The 23,034-nt window shown below is 41.7% G+C and overlaps 2 protein-coding genes across 5 annotated transcripts in view; one reads left to right on the forward strand and one right to left on the reverse strand.

Moving 5' to 3' along the window:
• Window positions 1–10,213, forward strand: part of PLAGL1 (PLAG1 like zinc finger 1) — a 48,575-nt gene extending 38,362 nt beyond the window's left edge. For all 4 annotated transcript variants that reach the window (XM_042016931.1, XM_042016932.1, XM_042016933.1 and 1 more), the window contains 3 exons: window positions 2,384–2,503; window positions 4,027–4,523; window positions 4,928–10,213. In XM_042016931.1, the coding sequence (XP_041872865.1) occupies window positions 2,384–2,503; window positions 4,027–4,523; window positions 4,928–6,203 (1,893 nt within the window). In that variant the 3' untranslated portion in view covers window positions 6,204–10,213. The remainder of the gene's footprint in view (window positions 1–2,383; window positions 2,504–4,026; window positions 4,524–4,927) is intronic.
• Window positions 10,214–11,983: 1,770 nt separating this feature from the next.
• LOC121658996 (zinc finger C2HC domain-containing protein 1A-like) lies at window positions 11,984–18,756 on the reverse strand. The gene is made up of 5 exons (XM_042016664.1): window positions 18,460–18,756; window positions 14,537–14,655; window positions 13,706–13,811; window positions 12,659–12,737; window positions 11,984–12,083 (listed from the first exon to the last, which is right to left on the reverse strand). The coding sequence occupies exons 1-5, from the start codon at window positions 18,563–18,565 to the stop codon at window positions 11,984–11,986; spliced, it is 510 nt and encodes a 169-aa protein (XP_041872598.1). The 5' UTR covers window positions 18,566–18,756.
• Window positions 18,757–23,034: the final 4,278 nt, after the last annotated feature.

Genomic DNA, 23,034 nt, shown 5'->3' on the forward strand with positions numbered 1-23,034 from the left:
ATTGGCACATATTTCTGTGGCATAGTAGTATTTACAGTTTTTCCTTCATTTTTGTTTCTCCACCTGCACTGTGAGAAAAATATTTACTGTATATTGATGATGAGATAGTAACATTTCATAACCTACAAGTCTTTCATAACAGTATGGAGTATAGCTGGTTTGGGGATTAATATTAAAATAATTATTAAGAAAATAAAGCAAAATCTGAAACAGTATGTGCTACTCTGAGACAGGCTGTGTTTGAGATTCTCATGCAGTCCATATCATTTGAGATTTCAATTTAATTTGAAATGCATGATATGTTTGTAAAATTGACAGGATTACTAATACTTTATTTGGGAATCATGAACTTTTGAAGTACTTGTTATAAACTGGTATCTTAAAATTTCCAGTGTAGTTTAAATTCTATTCAACCAACTCTCTGCTGACTTTAGCAGAACTCTGCACACTGGCATTAATGGAGAGTTGTCTCCTGTATACTGACACAGAGTGTCCTAGTATGAGGCATGTGTCTTGGAACCTTTTCTGTGCTGTGTGTCATAGGGCATTACTTGGGTTTTATTTCTCTGAAGTCCCGGTATCATTCAGGGTACTGTGGCATCCTGCAGACTTTGTCATGGTCAATGAAAGCGATGGCCTTGTGCTACACTTATGCACACCCTGCTGGTTGGGCTGTGAGGCTGGCTTAGGGCTGATTAAGAAGATACTTTCTTGAGATACTTTTAACGAAGTGTATTAAGATGGGAGTAGGATTGGCTCCTCTTCCCCCTGTTATTGCAAAGAAATGGGATTTCAGTGACATGGAACTACAGCACACATGTAAATGACATACTAATACCACCATTAGCTTACTTGCTGACCTAATGGCTGCAATTCCTAGAAATAAGTGCTTTAAAAGGTATAGAATTGTGAGGAAATAAAAATCATCCATGGTTGCTGTTGGTCTGATCCCAGGAGAGTTTCATGTGGGTGCTGCAGTTCTCTTATTGGTGCACTGATGGCACAGAGTAAAAGACAACTTGTGGATTTGCATACTGGTATTTAGTGTCAGTTTTAATGAGATTAAAGCTTTTGAATTACTTGTCTGTTTCACATACTGATGCACTTGCTCTCCCTCAAAAGTCACATTGACCACATCTCAGCTTCCCATAAAGGAGATGGCTGCTGGTCCAGGAATGCTGGGCAGGAAGTCATGACAGTGCTACGCTGTGCAGTTTTTTGTGCGTACCAGTCTCAGGTGTCATAGGTGAAGGTCCCAAGACATTCTCAAACGTTTGTCTCACAATGCATGATGAGCCTTCTAGTTAATGGCTCTGCCTCATGTCCTTAACTAAGTGGAAAATTCAGGACAGACCATATTTAAGCCAGGTGTTTTCAAAATGTACACATTTTCTGGAATAAAACTCAGCTGCTCTCTTTCCTGGCTAGTTTGGTTTTCTTTCAGTGGCGTGAGTTTACCTTAGTTAAAATAAAACTACATGTACAGTTTGGCTCTACCCCTGATACAGTAATGTTGGTTTTTATTATAGATGAAGAAAATTGTGCACAGGGTTAGGGAGTCCTACAAATCAGGACCCCAAAGTTTAGTTTTCTCCTTTGCGTTTAAAGAACTAATAGCTCTTTAGCCAGTGAGTGTAATCACTCCTCTCTTTTTCTATTTGCTATAGTATTGACTGATGGTATTTGTCAGAAGAGGTCATAGTCCAGTCCAAGGAGAGATTTGGGCAAGCATGACTGGATGGGAGACTGCAGATTACCAGCTCCTTTAATCCAGTGGGGGAAGGCTTCAGTGGCAGGAGGGCAGCGTTAAAATAAAGCACGCTCATAGCAAGCCTGACACATTAGAGCCAGTGCATGGCAAGGCGCCCATTTGCCTTGCAGTCCATGTATTGATCAGCTCTGCACCCCTGCTCAGTGTGACCTATCCAGGAGATATCCAAGCTCTTGTGCATTCGTGATGCGTTTTTCCTTTGTATGTACCCTGTAGTTAAGTGTTGTGTCCAGTGGGCTTCCAGACATCAAGGAATGGGCATGGGACATTGCTTGGAAAGAGTGCTGGATGTCTGAACATCACAGACAAATACATCTCGCTGAGCAAAGGTCATGAGGATTGAGGCATCCCTCCTGCTACTGGGCCCCCCCAGCAAATCTCTGTGCATACACAATTTCGCTTTTAGAAACAGAAAGTGTCAAGCCCTAGTGGGTAGTAATGCTCAAAAAGTGCTTGAATCTTGAAACTAAGTTACCAATAATTTGAAGAGAATCAAAAATGCAATTTGGGTAAGGACAAAACACTGCACATCCCTACCCCACCTATCTTTCTTGTTTTTTGGTTTAGGAAAATTGACACAAGTCAACAGGTGTTGGTTTTTTCCATTCACAGCCAATTGAACCCCACACAGAATTGAAAGTATGGTATGCTGCCGATTACGCCAAATTTATGGAAGCTTCTGCAGTCTTCATTAAAGAAGAATCAGATGTGTCTCCTTTGCCTCCAGTAGCAGTAAGTACCCCTAGTCTGCATTGAAGCCTTCACTAGACATATTAAATTATGGTTTATTTACATGTTTTCTCTGTTCATGTAACTCTAGTAATGCAAGTGTAGGCCATAGAGTACTTTTGGCAATTTTAGCCAAACAGATACTCAGAGAGAGGTTGTTCTTCCTCTCCTATGTCTGTGATCCAATGGAGCCATCGGATGTAGTCAGAAGTAAGTGGCACCACTTGATTTCTTGGAAAGTCTTAAGATTGGCACTAATCTGTGGATAACCAAGCTGTGCAGCCTCAGACTTCTTTCACCATTTCCCCTTCTTTTGCTCTGACTGATTGGCCAGAGTTTTCAGTCTGTCCTGTTCAGTAACCCTTCTCTACTAATTCAGATACTTCCCCTCTGTATCATAGCAGAAATCCTTAAACTGATAGGAAAAGTTCAAGTGTTGAAAACATGGCTGTGAAAAATCAATACTTAATCTAGAAGGAATGTGAAACAGGGAATACAAATGAACCAGGAATTCATACTCCAGGAAGGCTTGTGAGGCCTTCAGAGTATATCCCAGAAGGAAGGTGTGGGAGAGCCACAGCATCAGACACGAGTCTCAGCAGAGAGGAGAGCTCAATCTGGAAATAAAGATGGAGTGGGCACAGCCTCACCATGCTCTCCAGAGCAAGCTATCCCAAGAGCAAAGGAAAAGAAGGACAGTTTATGAGAAGCTTACATAAAAGGTAAATGAAGTTGAGGAAGTACATGGTCATGTGTTAATTGAAAGTACATTTCATTAGTGATTGAAGTTTTTTGGTAATTGTTTTTCATCAGAATGTTTATAATTTCAGTATTTAAAGTGAATTCAGCTGAATCCAGTAGAGCTCTTATTTCCATGGAAATAATACTTCCAAATAATACACTGTTTGCAAAAAAAAAAAAAAAAAAAAAAGCTTTTAAGTCAGGATAGGCTTGAGATCCCCAAACCTAAGGTGTTTCCTATCCAGTTAATGATAGTCTAATGCCAGATGTCAAACTAAGTGAGGAGGTCTCTCCTGCAGCCATCGGCCATTGCTGTGTGGTAAAGCATAGAGCTGGCCCAAGGCACAAGGAAATCTGTATGGCTAAACCACATTTCTGGTACAGAAACTCATCCCATTTTTGTGTGGCTGAAATAGCAGATAAACGATGTCAGTCCAGAGATAAAGTACAACTTACAACTGCTTTTATGAGTAATTTCATAAATGCAACAAATGTAGAGACTTTGAAATTCAGTAAGCACAGATGATCAAAGGTGAGGGACTCAGGACTGTTACAGTAAATGCTAAACAAAAACATGTAAATCAGTATTTAGCCAACCTTACTTTTCCTTTGAGTTTGTTCTCTTAGAGAGAATCTATTGCCAGTTGAACAACTGGGTGGTAGCACATGGAAGTAAATGTCACCAAAGATGGGTCTTGGAAAAGCCCAGGAGAAGATGACTGAGAAGAATATGACCTTTCCTTAGAATGGCTGGTAAGAAAGACCTGTCTCTGTTCTCATTGCAGAAAGAGCCCATAGACCCTTGGATATGCTCCAGCTGTGGAAGCACTTTTGCAACTTTTGCTCTGCTGGAATCTCACCAGTGCATCCATAAAGACCGAGTCCTTCCTACGAGGTTCAGACCGCCAAATAAATTGGGACCTGTAAAAGCAAAAAACAAACTCAAAGGGAAACTGAGAGGAGCATCATTAGGCAAAAGCATTACTCAATGCTTTGGGACCATTTCCTGTTCCTCTGCTGCAAAGTTCAGCTGTGCCAGCTCGGCAGGCACTTGTGATGCTCTCGTAAGGTTTATACCTAAATGGAGGAATGGTCGGTCTTCACTGCTGAAGGGAAAAGAAGTGAAGCAGCCAGATAATTATCCCTGCCGACTCTGTGGGAAGATATTTGATTCCATTGACAAGCTCACGGTCCACACTTATGCGCACAAAGGGGAGCGTCCCTACAAGTGTTCCCAGCACGGATGCACAAAAGCCTTCATTTCCAAATATAAACTGCTCAGGTACAGCTCTGAAGGCATTCCTTTTCTGCTGGGTGTGGGGGGGGCAGGGGAAAAGACATCTTTTTTCTTTTTCTTTTGGGGTGTTCTAGTGACAATTAATCCCTGAGGTCCAGTTTCTATTATTCCTGGTTTTGCTAGTATTGGAGAAAACTAGTCTCCCTGGATTATGGTGGCTACTCAAAAAGATGATGTTGAGCAGTTTTAATCTACTCTATGCTTTATGATTAACAGCTTCCTCACCCCCAAAAAATGTAGGCTTTTACTAATAACCTGAGAAGCTGTGAAAATGCCTTCCTTCAGTAGTTCCAGTGTTTTCAAGTTTTGAGGCTGCAAGAGTAAAGGTACTAGAATAAATATAAACACAAGTAACTTTTGTGTGTGTGTTTTTGGTTTTTTTCTCTTAGGCATTCGGCCACTCATTCTCCACAGAAATCTCACCAGTGTGGCTACTGTGAAAAGACCTTTCATAGGAAAGACCACCTAAAGAATCACCTTCAGACTCATGACCCTAACAAGATGGCCTTCAAGTGTGAAGAGTGTGGCAAGAAGTACAACACCAAGCTAGGCTATAAGAGACACTTGGCTCTTCATGCTGCCACCAGTGGGGACCTAACCTGTAGGGTGTGTGCCCAAGAGTTTGGAGGTACCGAGGTTCTGTTGGAACACCTCAAAAGTCATGCAGGGAAACCAACTGGCAACATGAAGGAAAAGAAACATAAGTGTGACCACTGCGAGCGTCACTTCTATACCCGTAAAGATGTGCGACGTCACATGGTGGTACACACCGGCTGCAAAGACTTCCTGTGCCAGTTCTGTGCCCAAAGGTTTGGGCGGAAGGACCACTTGACACGCCATACTAGGAAGACCCATCCACAAGAACTGCTGAAGAGCAGGTTGCAGAATGGTGACTCAGTGGGTCTCCTTGACCAGCTCTTTTCATACAGACTGAAGGAAGATGCCAGCATGCTGTCCCCTCTTCCTGAAAGGGTCCCTGTGCAGAATGGAATTGTGAATAGTTCAGAAACAGAGGATTACAACTGTTCACATGTTCATTCCCAGCCAAGCTTACAAACTGCTCTTCCTCTTGAGTCTTCTCCTCACTTGCAAAGGATGGGCTGTGCAGACAGTCTCCCAGCTGTCCCTCCCACACCATGTTCAGCAGCTGTCCCTACCAACCTGCACCTTCATCAGCCTAACAAATATGACCTTAGTTCTACCTCATTTGCAGCAGGATCCCTCAAGAATCTACCGATAAAAGTGGATGTTAAAGGTTACAATGTACATCTTCTCGAGGACCTGCCATTACCAGAACCTCAGTCTCTCCACAAAATCAGTATGGAAGAAGCTTCCTCAGGGCCTGTAGGGGATACTAACAAGTACCCAGTGCACAAAGAGACAGAGGCAGCAGCTGAAACTGCAAGCCTGCCTTTCATGGATCTCACTCATGTGATGGGTTTCTGGCAGCTCCCACCAGGTGACAGCCAGAACACTACTGGGGACATCACAATGGCGTTTGGCTCAGAAGAACCATCACACAGGCTGAATGGCCTCGGCCAACAGCAAGGTCTTCAGCTAGCAACTGGTGGGATGGCCATAAACCAGCTGCATCATCTTCCTCGCTCCTTTCCATCCACTACAAATTCTGTAACATTGCCTCACTTTCACCATGCCTTCAAGTAACCATCACCCTGTGTGGGTCTTTTCCCTTTTTTTTTTAAAGACTGTGCTTCTTACTTAAATCTGTTAGGACTGGGGTGGTTTTGGTTTTGTGTTGTTTTGAAGAAAAACTGCCCCAGATGTTTTCAAAGCACATTATGAACATGGTAGTTAAATTCAGGATGTTAATAAACAAGAAGCTCTATTTTTCATACTATTAGTTTTTTAGCATATGACAACAGTAGAGCTAACATACTTCCCTCAGCTCCCTCTATATTTTTGTTTCTTGCTTTTCATGCAAACAACTGAATAACTATCTTCAATGACAGCAAAGTATCATAACAGGCACAATAAAACTCTGGCTGCTGCAATAAGAGTAATACGGTTGGGGTGAATGGGAAGAGGGGGGAAATCACAAAGAAATCAATTTAAATAAATCACAGCAAAATTGTACACATGGCAAATGTAACAAATGATTTATCAACATCAGATAGATTTCTGTTAAGCACTTAATTAATGAACTTTATGAATCCTTAATTTAAATCAGAATAATTCCAAGAGTAAATATTATGTCCCTGTTTCGCTTTATTCAAATGAAGATCATCACTATTATGATTATGTTAAACTAGATTTTATTTTCTGGTGGGCAGTTCAGCTGTGTGCCTCTCCTGCCTTTTTCCTAGGGCTGGAAATAGCTACCACTTCTGAACGACTGTTAAGAACTGCTGTCTTGGATACATGCAGTCCTTGGAATGGGCAGTGAATTGTCTCAAAGGTTAGAACAGAACATTAATTTTCATTTCAAGCTGAATCCGTCAAGACATCAGACACTGCTCTCTCTCTCACTTTGTCTCTTGTAAAGCACTTGAGCATCTGCTTAAATTTAAGCTTATCTTATCCCATTGAGTCAACAGCTTGATTAATTTGACAGTTAATAAAAAATAATGCATTCTACCTAAGGGGCCTTTATTCACCTTTTGTTGATAAAAATGGCCTTCGTTTAGTCTGGGAAATGATCATTGTAACCATCTGAAAATGTGGGCTTTCACAGAAAGCCAACCCTGGCACAGGGGAGCCTGTGCCCAAGCTGTGTGTGGAGCCAGGGGCAGGTCCATGCACCGAGGGGCTGTAGTGGTGAGCTGACACTGGGCCCTGCTCAAAACCAGGTTCTGAAGCTGCCTTACAAGTGTCGACTGAAATTAGCGGGTGTGATAGTGGTTGAGGCCATTTTACTCATGGGTGTTCTGCTCAGAAACATTGGGGCTCCAGCCTTTGTTTCTTGCAGACTAGAACCATGGACACTTCCATTTGTTTCCTGGGGTGAATTGTCCATGAACAGTTCCAGTGGACAGTGTGTTGGTGGGACAGTCCCATCACCTGATGCACGAATGAGCAGAAATTGCCAAAATAATTTTTTCCAGTAGATGATATGGTTAAATAAACAAACTCTTCACAATTTACTTTGTTGCCTAATCCATAGGTATAAAAAAATAATTGTGGTTTTAGGGAATGTTGCAGTTACTAATGGATTCTGTTGCAGCTAAAACAGACATGGAACTTCTGAATCTGAGTAAATTCTCAAACCCCTAGAACTACTCTTCCATTAAATCCAAAGAGAGTTCATAGTACCCAGTGATCATTACAAGTATAACATGAAGCAAGCATGTTCCCTTCTCCCTCATTAATCACAGGAATATTTCCAGAGAGCTTCAAATAAAAAATAATTTTTAAATTTTTGCTGTTTTGCTGTTATTGAGCTACGGACCATTGTAGTTGTGTAATGCCTTTGAATATTCTTACAAGTTGATTGATACTTGGATTAAGGAAGGGTTGTCTTACTGCAGTTCATGAGAGAATATGCTCTGCAGATACAGTGCTGAGGGGTATTTTTTATTATGAAAATTTTTGGCATAAGACATACCAAAAGGAATTTTAAGATCATTCCTGTAATGACAACAGCAGGAGAAAGAACAGGTACTGCACAGTCATGTCCAGTAAGTAGTTATTTAAATTACAAGTTCCAGAATAGGGAAAAGGTTGCAAACAATGTTATATGCACATTCTACAGCTAGGCTTGTATTTTTGTCTGGACTTGGAAAGGGGTGTGCGTGTATATTCACTTAACTGTATTTTTCCCCTTGTTTGCACAAATTATATTCACTTGGCTTCATCCAAGCTTATGTATTTGTAAGAAAACCCAAAAAACTAAACTACAACAAAAAAAAAAACCTTTGCTACAAAAAAAAATTTGTAGCACTGCCTGTTCATACGCATTTTGTCATTTTGGTTTGTGGTTTTATAAGAGGTGTCAGTAATTACTGAAATACTTGTCCTTGAATTGAAATGTGATGTTAGGAAGCAAACATTATGCAAACACTGAGCACGTTCTTTCAGCTGCTCTTTCAGTCCTTGGAGCAGGGTGCCTGAGCTCTGGGCTGCCAAGAGAGGTGCTGCTGCCTGATCTCAGCCTCTTCTGAAATATGGAAAGATGACAAGCATTTCTCAGCAATGCATATGTAACTACAGGTTAAAGACAAAGTCTTATTCAAATAAAAAAATAACCACTTTTGATGCATTTTAAAGTGCTTAAAAAGCACACAGTGGTGGTGTCTGCAAGTAAAGCACAGAAGCAAACCTTAAGTGTGCAATACTGCTTAAACCCATCAGCCCATCCTATTTTCTTTTTCCAGATTCTTGACATCATAAATGTAGCAGAAGCTGATGATGTCCCCTGACAAAGAAAGGCAGGTTATTTCAACAAGTTATGTTTTCAAAAAAAGTTTTGTTTTAGAATTCTTGCAACTCAAGAGACATGAGGTACCCCTGTGCCATCTAATAGTGGAAGTGGGACTGGACTTTCTGATCATGTTTGTTAGGGAGGCCTCTGTGAGCATTTCTCAGAGGCCATCCGTAGCTGACATCTCTCTGGTGGCACTGCCTTTGGCTCATGCAGGGCTGTGACAGCACCAGTGTGGGGAGGCAGCGCCGCATCCAGTGGGGGTACAGTGGAAGAAGGCAGCAGCCCAAGCACTGACCAGTCTTCCCTCTCTGGCACAGTCCATTCCTCCTCCAAATGTGAGAAGTGGATGTAACTGCCATGGAGAAGGTAGGATAGGCCATGGCACAGCAGCTAAGAGATGGGAGAGAAAGATCTGGGAGATCTTAGGATATTTTACCTCACATTCAAATAGAGATAAAAATACTCTTTTAATTGAACTCTGCTTGAAAAACCTGTAGAAGCAGAGCAGTATGTGGCAAATAAACAACAGAATTAATATAATCAAATGATACTGTAAAGGAACAAAATCTGGTAAACTTTTGGTCTCATTAAAAAATGTATTCTTTCTATGAAAGAAGGAAAAAAAAAAAGACATGTAAACCTGCTGAAATAATGTCAAGAAGCTAAAATTATACTACATGGAACAAAAGACTGCATCCTCTATGTAAACACAAGTATATTGCTAAGTTCCCATCCTCTATCAGAAACCAAGCTCATTTCTTTTTCCTTCAGTTTTATTTACCAACTTTTCCTGTTGGAACTTTTCATTTTCTTAATCAATGGGTTGCTGTTAATTTCAGAGGGCTTTTCATAGCCAGTCTGAACTGGGATGGTACATTCCCTATATTAATGATAGGTTCCTTTCTAGTGGAATTTTTTAAATGCTGTTCTTTAGTACACCTTTCCTGCCCTTATATTTTTTGTATAGTTTTGGAAACTAAGCCATGAAATCCTACATTCTATACACAGAAAATAATGGGGACACATACGCAACAACAAATACAGTAACACTTGCTCTAAATTTGAGGATTAGTTTATTTAGTTGTTAAAGAAAGCAACTGTGGTAACATTGCACAGTATGTGGGTTTGGGGTGTTTTCCCTCTTCTTCCTGGATTCAAAGAAAGGCTGAGCAGCACTGCTTTAATATATTGGGCTCTAGGAGTTACAGTTGCTTCAGTGTCATCTTTTCTGTATCCATCTAATCACTATTAGCTAGGGTCTGAGTAGTTTAATTAAACTCTTTAAAATATGGTATTTATTACTGCTGTGTCCAACTATTTCTCATCTTCATTTACTTCATGAGCATTTAATAGGTAAGAAAATTCCTAACGGATTTTAAGTGAAAGCCTAAATAAAACTTATTGGGCTAAAAAGCCTCAACATGTTGCAACACTGAAAGTTTATGCAAGGTGATCCAAGACTGACAGTAGATCAAGTGACCAAAAAAATAAGAAGGGATATACCTCCACAACATTTCTGTCTTCTTGTCAATTTCTAAAAGCAGTTAAAGTGTTTAATGCAAGAATGAGATTTGATTTTAGTCTGAACTCAAAGTGCTTTGAAGAAGATGCACAGCACACATGCCTGTTTATCACGTATCAATCACTATCATTCATTGTTTACTCAAAGATTCTATTAAATATTCACATGAAATTCCACAATGTTCATTTGTCTTGGTCAATATTTCAAAGCATCAGGAGGAAGAAAAAGAAAATGCCATGGTACTGGATCTTCCTGCATTTTGTTAAAACCATTGAATGAACTGCTGGTAATGTCCATCCCCTGTAGGCAATCATTTAATTAAACCTTGGCAACAGATACAAATAATCTCACAACTTTTAAAAGGACAGAATAATAAGATTTGTAGTGTAGAGAGAAAAAACCCCAACCAAACCCAAGCCAATGAATTTCAGTTTGCTTATTTTATTGGTAGCTGTAGCACTTCAGGTGGAAGTGGTGCTGGAAAATTGTGTTGCTTAAGATCTTCCATAATGTGTCAGAAGAAAGCTTGAACACATCCTTGCCGACCAGCCACTCTTATCTTCTGTTGTCCGTTTGTGGTCTAAAAGCAGCAACAAGCCATATACTTGCTATTTCTTATTATAGAAGGAGCTTTTATATTTGACTCTATTTTGTCTAAGAAGATTAAACCTGTATTCGTGGGAAGGTGATGGAGCAGCTCATCCTGGAAACCATTCCCAGGCACATTAAGGATGAGACCATTTGTTTGCACCACTCAAAGCCAGTTTCTCACATCTGCTTTTTCAGCTGAAAAATGCTCTTGGGTAGCACTGAAACTGATCTCTCACCTGCCCAAAGTGCTCTGTGAAGCACCTGGCAAAGCTCAAGTTTTACAGAACATGCGGCAGCAGTTGCCAATGCTGAGCACCTGCAAGCTCACCCAGGCCAGTCCTTTCCACAGTTCCACTGTCCTCTATTTTAGATGCGAGTGTGGGTGTCTGTCTTGGGGACCTGCTGGGGGCAATGGCTGTCCCAAGCCTCTGCAAATGGCTGCAACTACAATCCCAGTGATACCTGGACTTGCCAGTGTCCCTAGGGAAAGGAGGTGTCAAGCCCCAAGTTTCAGAATTCAGTGGCTAAACCTTAAGAATGGTGATGGCATCAATAAATGCCTGTTGGTGGTCTGCAAGACCCTGCATGATAACCACAGGAGTTACTGTGCTGTTAACATTGTCCCAGGTAATCCAGGGAGTGGAGAACACCAGATGAGACCACTAGGTACTGACAGCAGCTTTTCCTGTAGCTGGCAAGGTCACAGAGGTGGGTAGAGCTGATAATGGTGCTGTGGACTGAACACTCCCATGCCCATTGCAGTCTTCCCCACAGCTGAAGGACCCAGCCACTGACCAGCAGCAACCAAGGACAGTCAAACTGCACACAGAAGAACCCTGCAACAACTTTGAATGTGAGTCTCTGCAATTGACTGTTTTGTGCAATTCCTTTCCATCCAATGCTCCAAGCACTCTCACAAGCTTCTCTCCCAGGCTTGAAATACCTTGCCAGCTACAGGGAATCATTCTTGACCACATTTCCTCCTAGGAACTCATGTACTACAGTTATATACATTTCACCAGGGTGCAAGATGCTGGCCCTCTGAGCCATCCTGTTGAGCAACAGCACCACAACCACCTTAAACAGGGGCTGGAAGGGCTCCTTGCTGCTCTGACATGGCTTGCCATGTCCAGAGATGGGAACCCCACTGACTGTGTGGTCTGAGGAGCGGAAGCACCAAACGTCATGGTCCGGGAAATGAAACATTGAAGAGAAGGAAGAACCACCACACTGTTATCCTGACATAGTCATCACTGAAATGAATGCTGGCATCTTCCACACTCGGACAATGGAAGCACATTATAAGTGTACAAGGTTTGCTGGAGAGGTGTGGACTATCGAGTAGCAAATCCTCTCAAGATGTCTGTCACAGCAGAGCACAGACACTGACTACTTGGGATAGGACTGTTCCAAATCAAAGAACATTTAACACCAAAATTAGTATTCTCAGCAGCCTATACTGGGGGCCTGAGGAGCTCTGCAAAGTTTTCGGTGAAATTGATTGCTTCAATTAACACAAAGGAGCTCATACTGCAAACACTGTGACAGAATATTGTATATGACAAAAGCAAACAAGGTCTTTTTACATTATAATGTTGAAATAAAAAAATAATAATAGTTTCTTACCCAGATTTTCCTGAAGAATTTTTCCCAGTAGATACACCCAAAGATTTTCCTGTTTTCTTCAGTATTTCTGATGTGATCTCTGCAGGTCATTATTTAAAAACTTTACTTGCCAGAAAACATGATAACCTGCATAAATTCATAAGCCTCAGAAACGCAGGGATCAAAGATACTGATACAAGTGGCAGTATGCATTATCATTCACAGGTTATACTACAAGTAACCTTTAAAATAACTTTAAAAAACATCTTCTAAACGTAGACTGATACAGGTCATGATTACCAGTAGCAATGGGTTCTAGAAAACATATTATGTGGTATCCTGCTTAGAGGGAATTGTTTTAGGGAAACGATGGTGTTAATTTTAAGGCTGGATCAACAAGGGCATTTGGAACAAACAACACACAAAGCTTCGTACCTCATCTAAATGGATTTAAGGTAAAAAGGATGGAATAAATCTTAAAATTGAAGATTAAAGGTTTGGAGTTCTTTATGGGCAAAAAGAACCTCAAAACTAGACTGTATATTTTAGGTCTATATAGATACTTCTGCTTGAGGACCTCTAACTGAAAATGCATTTGGGTCCCCCCTGAGGACCCAAATAAAAACCTCTGTGCATACAGTCCACACAACGGATCAAGATAATGACCAGGGAAGCCATTCACTATCAACAACATCCACTTGGAAATTTTTTGTCCTTTCTCTTTTATAACAAGTGTCATATGGAAATGAGTTTAGGATTTCATGTCAGGACATGCAAAAAAAAACAACCCGAAACCACACACACACCAAACAAACAAAACACAACAACCTCCCAAAATCCAAACAAACAAACAAACAAAAACCCACCAAAAAACCTCCAAACCAAAACCCAAAAGAAACCCCCCCAAAAAAACCCAACAAAAAAAGGTCAAACTTTATAATTCTACATTATTCTGTCGGAAAACTGGATTCCAAAGTCTAGGATCTGCTTTAAAAATGCCTCCCCCACTTGAAATACCTCAGGATTTGTTATAAGAAAAACATAAATATGACTAAATGAAGTCCTTACCTGCCTTATGTTTGTCTGTGTTGGCACCTTTTTGTACTCTCTCCAGAAGTGATAACACAGCAGTTGTTAATGATGGAGTTTTTCTCTCAGTCAATGGTTGCTTGTCCTAGTAAAAAAAGATGCACAATCATCACTCATCTCTAGAAAGGAGCTTATAGACCCTAGTGAAAACTCTGCAAATTGCTGTTCAAGCGGTGCCAGGAAGGAACAGGCAAAAGGTCCACCCTCTCCCACTTGCAAGACATTTTTCCTGCTCAAAATAGGTGAAAGAATAAGAAGATTTTTCAACATCTTAAAAAAACTCTAAAACAAAATCCCCCCCCAAACCAGTACTCTCCTAAAGAACTGTTTGCATTATTCTCTTTTCTGTAACAAAACAAGATCCCACTTCAAGAGACTGATAATTAGGTCCACTTTTCTGATTCCCCCAAGGGGCTCAGCCCTTTGGCCTTATGTCTAGTGACCAGGGAATAGCAAACCTTCCAACAGCAGGCAGCCCTAAAGAACAGGAAGAGCTTTCTCAATGAACTGCAAAAGCTGCCAGGTTTCTGATTCTCTACAGCTGTTACCCTGGAATATAACTGCAGAAGAGTCTGAAGAAGTTCTTGTCCCCAGTTTTTTGTACTGTCATATTCTGTCACTTTTTTTATCAGAAAAAGGGCTCTAGTTATGGGCAACTCCCAGACAATATTCAGCATGTGTCTTGTTACAAGAGTTTATCAACTTCCCTGGAATTTCAAGTCTTACGTTAATACAGGTCTTTACTCACGATGAACTACAGTTCAGCAAATCTGCTTCCAGGACAAGACAGGTGTGACTGTGTTTGCTTACCAAAGCCTGTCTGGTGGAGTTTGCAGCGTGGCAGACAGCTTGTTCTTCACAAAACTCCATGTTCCTCTGTGGTGGAGCCTCATTAAACATTTGTGAGCAGCATGGATGCTGAATATAGTCTGACCATAAGAAAGGAACAGCTTGTATCACAGTTTACACACTACAGGAGAAGAATTCCCATGCTTTACTACAGCACTCAAGATGCAGTTCAACACCTGGCCCCACCAGCACGTGTCCATGATGAATTCCCATCAGCTCCCAAAGTACAAAGCAGAACTACAAAACCTTCCTATAGAAAAATGCTTGGGATGCTAAAATGCATACTTATGGTATTAACCCAGCAAACAGTAATTGCTTTCAGGAATAAATCCTGGGGATTAATAAAAGCAGATTTTATTATCTTTGTCCTATTCCTACCAACTCCCAACCTCACAATTAACTAGTCTGAGCAGAGCTTATTGAGAAGCACACAAATATCCAGGTCTCTGGCTGCAGGGAGGGTCTGAGCCTGGTATTAAGTGCCGGAGGACAATGGGAAAGACACCTGCATGCGGTGTGAACAGGTGGATGATCTGCTCAGCCTGGTGACAGAGCTTAAGGAGAAGGTGGGGAGGCTGAGGAGTATCAGAGAGTGCAAAAGAGAAGCAGACTCGTGGAGTTGCACCCTTCTATCCCCGAGAGAAATGCAGCAGGTAGAAGATCAGCAAGAGTCTGAGGATCTCCACCTCTCTTGCCATCAAGCAGAAGAAGGAGACCTAAAAGCAGGGAAATACAAACAGGTCCCTGCTCAGGGAAGGAGAAGAATCCCCTGCTGGCTTCCCTTGCCTTCCCAGAGGCCCTTACAGAATCGGTGTGAGGCCTTGGATCTCAAGGGTCGGGCAGGTGACAGTAGAGAAGAAGCTCTGTCTCGGGGGTCTCTCAGATCAGTGTAGTCCACCAGACAGATCACAACTACAGGTATTAAAATGAGGGTGGTTGTAGTGTGTGCCTTGCTTCTGAGGGGAACTGAGGGTCCTATATGTCAACCAGACTCATACCACAGGGAAGTCTGCTGCCTTACTGGAGCCAGAGTAAGGGATATTTCCAGGAGACTCTCTGGACTAATTCAGCACACTGATTACTACGCACTAGTGATTGTCCAGGTGGGCAGCGACAAGGAAATTTGGTCATAGGTTGGAGTCAATGATCTCAGAGGTTTTTTATGACCTAATTGATTCTGTGATTTAACAAAACGCTGCTGAAGCAGTTGTGCCCTGCCAGCTGAGGCACATCCAAGAGCCAGGTGTCTGGGTGTGAAGCTACATTGTGAAGAACATGTAGTCGTGCTTTCTAAAATCTTTTTTTGGAGTATTACTGTCCTGATTCTGCTAGAAGCTCTTCAGCAACAGTTACGGCTCGTGCAGTCCAACTCATTGCAATGAACAATCAGTGTTCAGGGTCAACGCCGTCACATTCAGCCATTGCAGCCATCTCAGACCCTTCCTCCCTGCCCAGTGCCTTTTACAAAAGCAGCCCAAGTGTCCTTATCCTAATACTAAAGATACAGCATGTTTTCAAATTATTTTTCTCAGTAACAATACAGAAAAGATGGCCCAAGCAGCATCCAAAAGCCTGCTCTAGACCAGTAGTGTGGCAAAATGGTTCTAAGCACAGGGGAGGGGAGGGGAGGGGAGGGGAGGACAAGGCAGGGCAGACACGTGGCTTCAGGGGTCTGGCAGGGACACTTGGAACTTCAGGGGAGAAATGGGGAGTTTTGGGTTCTGTTTGGAGGAGGATGAGACAGAAAAGGAATCTTTCTCTTTCCCACAGTCCATGTACTTTCTCACCAGTCCTGTAGTACAGGATATACATCCTCACTAGGCCACTCAGCAATTTGTCCTTCCTAAAAAGCAATTCTCCAATTCCTTTCTCCGCAACTACCACTGCTCTTGCATGCTTGGTTTCCTCCAAGAGGGGGAAGGAAAGGGAGGGTCTGCTCTTAGAGTTGGTAAAGTAAGACCAGAAATAAGAGTCATTAAAGAACTCAGCAATGGAAATTTATAGGGGAGCTTGACCCCAATCAAGGAAGGAAGATGTGTCCTGCTGCTTATGTTGCATTGCTGTCCTCTAGGAGAGGAGAGAGGCCGGAATCATGGCAGCTGCTTTTGCTATCAGTCATGAACTCCTGCTCTGGAACCGAGCCCAAAGAGCTCCCCTCTTCTCCCTTCTGCTCTCTGCCTTCCTAACACAGCAGGACTCCATTGAGACCCTTTTCAAGATTGCTCCCACGTTTTATAAATCACACTAGCATATTATCTGTATGTGCATCTTTTTGGATCTGTAACTTTTAACACAGGGAGCTCTGTGTAGAGGCCGAATCTGGTATTAAGTAGTAAACCAGACCTGTCTTTTTCTAAATGCCTTTCCCTGTCTGCAGAGGTGGGTAGAGAAGGGGACAGTGGAAGAGCCACCACGTGGGGGTGGGGAAGCCTGAGTACACTGCAGTAGTTTTGAATGGAGAGAGGATGTATTTCACCCTCTGTTAAGCGATAGTACAGCTATCCTGATTCTCCTCCTGAATGTTAATATCAGACCCCAAACTTGCTGCCTATAAGTTTGAAATGTATGGTTAGTTTTGTCTTCTTCCCTGCTGCCTCTGCTTTGCATTCCTACTCGATTCAAGCCAAAAAATAGAGCTGAAAATTAGAGTGTATGGAGGGAATTAATGTTCACATTCTGTTATGCCAGGCAAAACTGAAGCCCATCTGTGGTTAATAAAGTATCACTGCCTTGCCAAAGATCAGTACAAGAACAGCAATAAGATAAAGTAGTCCACAAATCTGGATTGGTGCTTGGTGGGGGAGAAGGTAGAAGAGGGTGGCCCTCCTTCACAGCTTTTGTGACCTGCTTGGCTGATTGAGTAGTATTAAGAAAATAATCATAATCCTGCTTCCAGTTAGATTCCTTCCCCGGCTGTTTCTGCAATGGAAATTAGAGAAGACACAAACAATACTTCCCTCTTGAAACAGACAGAAATATCTTAGAGCAAGGGCTCTTTTTTTTCTGAGGGAAAGAAAAAATATTACAAACAGAAGAAATTTGCTTTTTTTGAAAGGCACAGGAAAGCTGATTCAGCCCTTCACTGTCTATTGAGAGGACCAGAAGAAGTACAAAAAACCAGCACTCCAACAAAAGACTGTGGTCATGACAAACCTAAGAGCACTTAGGAAGGATTAGAAAAGACACTATGACCAACACCTTCCCTTCTCCTCTTGTCACATTTTTTACTTTTTTACTTTAAATCTTTGTGCACTTCTGTTTCCTTCTACAACTGATTTTAAATGACATTTTACAACAGCAGTTGACCAAATAAGTAGTGAATTGGCATCTCTGGATAAAATAATATACATGGCATATCCATGTGTATTCACCTCCTCCCCAGCAAAATTACTTGTTCCAGTAAGAGCTTAAGCATCTTTTCCTCCATCTCTGTAAATAAGTTCAGATCAAATACTTTTTTAAACCCTTCAACAAAATGACAATGAATCTCTGCAACTTCATCTGTGGAAGGGCAGCTCTCAGGTTCAACCTTGGGCATTCATGCACCAACTGTCTTGAATCATGCTCTCTTTCAGATTTAGGTGAAGAGAAATCTGTTAGAGATTCACATTGTCTTTAAAATACATATTTGAACATTTACTTGAAGAGCAGAGACACTTATGTGCCCCAGGCAGGCACGACATCTACTGATTCGGCTTCTCAACGGAGAAATATTCCCAAACACTAGCAGCATAGGGAGGGGGAGGAAAGAATTTGGCACCCAGTCAAGCACATATGTGAGACTCATCTACAACATCCAGGTTTTGTCCTTGGAGGAAACAATAGTATTACTGGATGAAAGACTTTGTATGGCGATAACACACACGTTTCTGTTTTAACTGTACCTTTTGCAGGGGCTGCTTCTTCACGAAGGTGGTTTCTCTTGCCTAAAGTCTCTGTTTCAAGATGCTGAAGGGCTTGCACTTTCTGTTGAAGGCTTTCTTGGCACATTGAATCGGCTGGGACCCAAAGAAAAACAGTTGTTTATGAGTTGAAGTGAAGCTTTGTTAATCATGCTTTCTTACCCAGGCTCTAAAGTTACTTATATTCAGGATGTTATAAACACATATCGTAATATTGGCTTCTCGCAAGTATTAAGGTAGACATCATATAATGTTAGAAATGCTTTTGCTGTGTGGATGTAGTTTTCTTTCTTTTTAGCAAGAATATTAGCAAGTGTGAGCAAGTAAGATAACCTCCAAGCGAGTAGAGGTTGAGGCCCGAAAAGCTGCTAATCAACACTTTGTCCAGAGGACAAAGGGGCCCAAAGGCTACTCTGCCCGGAGAACAGGGGGGGCCAGGGCTGCTATCACCACTCTGCCTGGGGAGCAAAGAGGCTAAAGCTGCTATCAGCCCTGACTGTCTGGAGAATTAAGAGGCCCACTCTACTATCAACTCTCACCGAGTGAGCCCAAGCCCAAGAATCAAAAGAAATAAAACCGCAAGGCAGAAGAATACGCATGCTCTAAAAAGGTGGAACCAAGGAGGGGCCATGCAGAACAGCTCCTGGAAAAGTTTGAATATGCATAGAGAACAGACAGTAAAAATGGTATAAAAAGGACTAACCTTGAGCATCAGGTGTGCTCTTGGCAGAGCGCCAAGGCACCCAGCCATTACCTCTTTTGCTTTATTTTATGAGTCTCTTATTGTCTTTTTATTAAACTTTTAAATTCTCACAGGAGAGTGAACCTCGTTTTTCACAAGGAGCAGGGAGCTGCAGCACTATTTATTTTGGGTTCAGTTTAACTCCTGAAGGACTTCATCAAAGCTTTAAAAAGCTGTCCAAGTCCAGCTGTGGTTCAACACAAATACGAAATAGAAGTCATTTCCAGTTTGTTCTGCTCAGGGATATGCTGGAGGCCAGTCCAAATAATGACATACAGAGAAGAACAGATTGGGTCCCGTTGGACTCCCCCTCACACACACCTGGTTTTCTTTCTTTCTCAGTTAAGAGGGAGAACAGTCTGGTCCTGCTCAAGGGGCCAATATTTTCATTGTTAGTTCTCTGAATTTAGATGTATTCCAGAGTGGGGTCTCCCCTGATGAACAGCAGTGCTGTCCATCCCACCACCACTGAAAACAGCCACAGCCCAGGCTGAATAGGAGCAGCTGCTCACCAGCACCCGTAACCTGTCAACACAGAAGGAAAACTAGGGATAGCACCTGCAGCTGGAAGCACAGGGAAATTTTAGATAGATACGATATCCAGCGCCAAATTTGTGGAAGAGCCATGCCTCACGACAAAGGAAGTTGTAAGGTACAGAAGCATCTCAAATTTTAGCATCACTCTCACTCTTCTGCAGTAGGAAAGGCAAAGCCCTTTGTGAGGAACACCATGGAAGGAAGGACCAAACTAAAGCCTCTCTCCTGCACTGTGAATCTCATGAGTCCATCCACAGCTGGTAAATTAGAAACCCTGTTCCTATCTTATTTTGCCTTCTCCCCCTTTCTAGTTCTCCATTATGCTCTTGATAGTCTTATTAATTTCTCTATGCTGTCCACTCTCTTTCCATAGGAATGAAGCAGAAGCCTAAGCAAGGCATTTTGGTTACAGCTCAGCTGGGCTAAAACCCATCTCATTCTATTAAAACACATTTCTAAGTTCTCATTTCCCTTTGAACCTTCTTCTCATATAGTTCAGGACCTTACCTTCTGTTTCTAGACATTTTTAATAGCAAACTTGAGAGGAATACTCCTCTGCAGTACCAGAAGAGCAACAGATACCTTGCTCCTCAAGGAGTATACCAGCCCTGACTCATCAGGGCACGGGGAGCCACTGTAGGACTTGTATCTCACGCTAGTCACAGTGACACAAAACTTCTCCTCTCTCTCATAACATGGATCTCTCTTTTCAAACTATTTTGCTGGATAAAACCATTGTGCTCTTCATGTACCTTGAGATACCAAACACAGAACGCAAAGTAATTGCACTTTGTCTTGGTTCTTACAGTCACTCAGATTCCAGTGTATTTGTTTTGTTTGTTTTTATCCTTGCCTAATCAGTTTTTAGCACTGTTGCAGAGCTAATCTGATCTACCACAGAGACACAGGATCAGTGACACAAACTGAGGAGCAGAGGGGTATGTGCAGGGCCCCACCCCTTGCAGAAAAACCCTGTGGTTGGGTTGTGCCAGGAAAACTGTGCAGACACTCATTCAGTTTATAATCCAGGGATCAGGGAGGTCAAGGGGAATCTTTTCATTCACTTCAGCAGGCTTTGGAACAGAGGCTGGTGCCCACATTATGCTGTCAAAGGGACTACTTATCAGATGGTTTACTAGCCTATTTTTTCCAAGAAGACAGAAATAACAAATTCAGCCTAAACCCCTGGAACAAAAAAGGAAGCTGCAAGTTAGTAATTTATGCCTCATGGAGAGAAAATACATTATTTTAAATTCAGTGTATAGTAAACATGGTTTTGGACAAGCAGGTAAATTAAGATAGTGCAAGACTGAAGATGAATTCACAGTGTGTCTGTGCATGATCAGTTCTCTAATCAAGTTCACTAATGAAAGCAGTTACTAGTTAATTTGCTGTTTTAAATGTGTCCAACCCACTTTTCTACTAGCAGTCACCCCCTCCTTCCCCAGGGCTCATCACCCATTTCAGCTAAATGCATTGACATTCCCATTAAAAAGAAGGGGTTTTTTTACCACAACATCTTATGCAAAGTGTTTTCCATGGGTTGCAGAAGGAGCCAGACCTTGACTGCAGGCAGATGTGCAAAATGCAAAGCATGCAAGAGTCTCAGTTACACAGCACAGGATGTCATGATAGTGGCAGAGTCAGTACTTGGATAGGGTTCTTGTTGGAACAGTACTTCATTGTCAGAAAGGGACATCTCCATAGAATTACCAAATATCCTGAACTGGAAAGGACTCAAGGATTATCCAAATCAAATCCAGCTCTCCAGTTGCATGCCAGAATTCTGTTTTGCAGAACTCCCTCCTAATTTATCCTATTCCAACAAAGCACAAGCTCTCCTTTGCTATGACGGGCAGCATTCTGTTTTCCACATGACTGCTCAGGTATGTGCTTTCACAATGACATCACAGTTGGCTGAGAAGATGGTGGAACAATACTGAAGTTCATCACTGCCTAAATCCAGGGCAGGTGACCTGCACCAACCCCGATTTATTCTGTTTGGATGGCAGCAGGAGCTAGTGATACCCAGTAATGGCTTAGGTAGAAAATGTCAGGCAAAGTATTGACACGATCCTCATTATTAAGGTGGAATGTTTCTGCAAGATGCTAAACAGCATTCCAAGATGATCCTAATTTGTGGATGTCAAATTTGTTAAGATTTGCATTTAAATTACTTTTCTTTAAAAGCAGGTGTTAAAGTTACATGGAAAGTAGTTTCAGGCCCTTCTAACTGCAAAGACAGTCATGCTCTTATTCCAGAGCAGGAACATGACTTGTATTAAACAAAAACAGCCTTTAGGAAAACTTTAGGAAAAAGAGAGACTTGTAATCCACAGAGGTACTTCACTGAATTAACTTCTGTAAGGACTTCTCACGTGTTTTTTACCTGCTCTTGTTAAAACAAAAGAAATCCTTGTCTTGCTAAGCAGATGAGTGACTGTTTTTGTTTCTTACATTTTCCTTGGGATTTTACCACACTCCAAAGCACAGTTAAGGTTACTACAGTGTTTCACTCATTACATGTGCAGAGGAACAAGGCAATTCTGTAATCTTTTCGACTCTTTTCCTATTGTCTTTGTTTAAAAGTCTTTCCTCTTTTGTTTCCAAGCAACAGCTGTGTCTGTCCTTAGTCCAGACTACACTCTTCCTTTCAAATGTCTGCCTCCCCCACCTCTTCATTCCGTTCTCATCCCCTGAAGGTTTCTTTTTCTTTTGTTTTTGCTTTTATTTTAAAGAACTTCAGGTATAAGCACAGTATCACTGAACGAGTGATGAGAAATCTAGCAAAGAACATGTTCACTGTCTTTAGTAAAAGACTGTCCTTTTTGGTAAACCACAAAATCATATTCCACCCCAAAGCACTGAACAGCATCCGTTACTTACTTGTTCCATTTAACTTATTTCCTGGTATCTGACTCATCTCAACAGAATTGCTTCTCAGATTTCCTCTTCTGTGTTGTTGTCCGGAGTCATGAGGACTGGGTGGTCAGTATTCAAGTTACACAATTAGTAATTATGACACAGGCAGACCCTGCTTAAACTTGTCAAACACATGAGAACTAGTACAGGTATCAGCTAAAGGAAAACTCTGAAACTTTTTCTAATCTTACAGACTATTTCTACGGATTCTGTTAACAAACAATTTTAGAAAATGAAGGCTTAATCTAGATGTGGATACTGTACTGATACTTTAGCTTTCTGAGCAGTGATCCAAGACTTGTAGACTCAAATGCGTCCTTATTCCCTTCTCCAAAATTACGTTACTTTACCAATTA

Source organism: Corvus kubaryi, unplaced genomic scaffold (genome assembly GCF_017639235.1).
Source record: "Corvus kubaryi isolate FWS band 111438036 unplaced genomic scaffold, C.kubaryi_AGA036_p1.0 split3-73, whole genome shotgun sequence".
Lineage (NCBI taxonomy): Eukaryota > Metazoa > Chordata > Aves > Passeriformes > Corvidae > Corvus > Corvus kubaryi.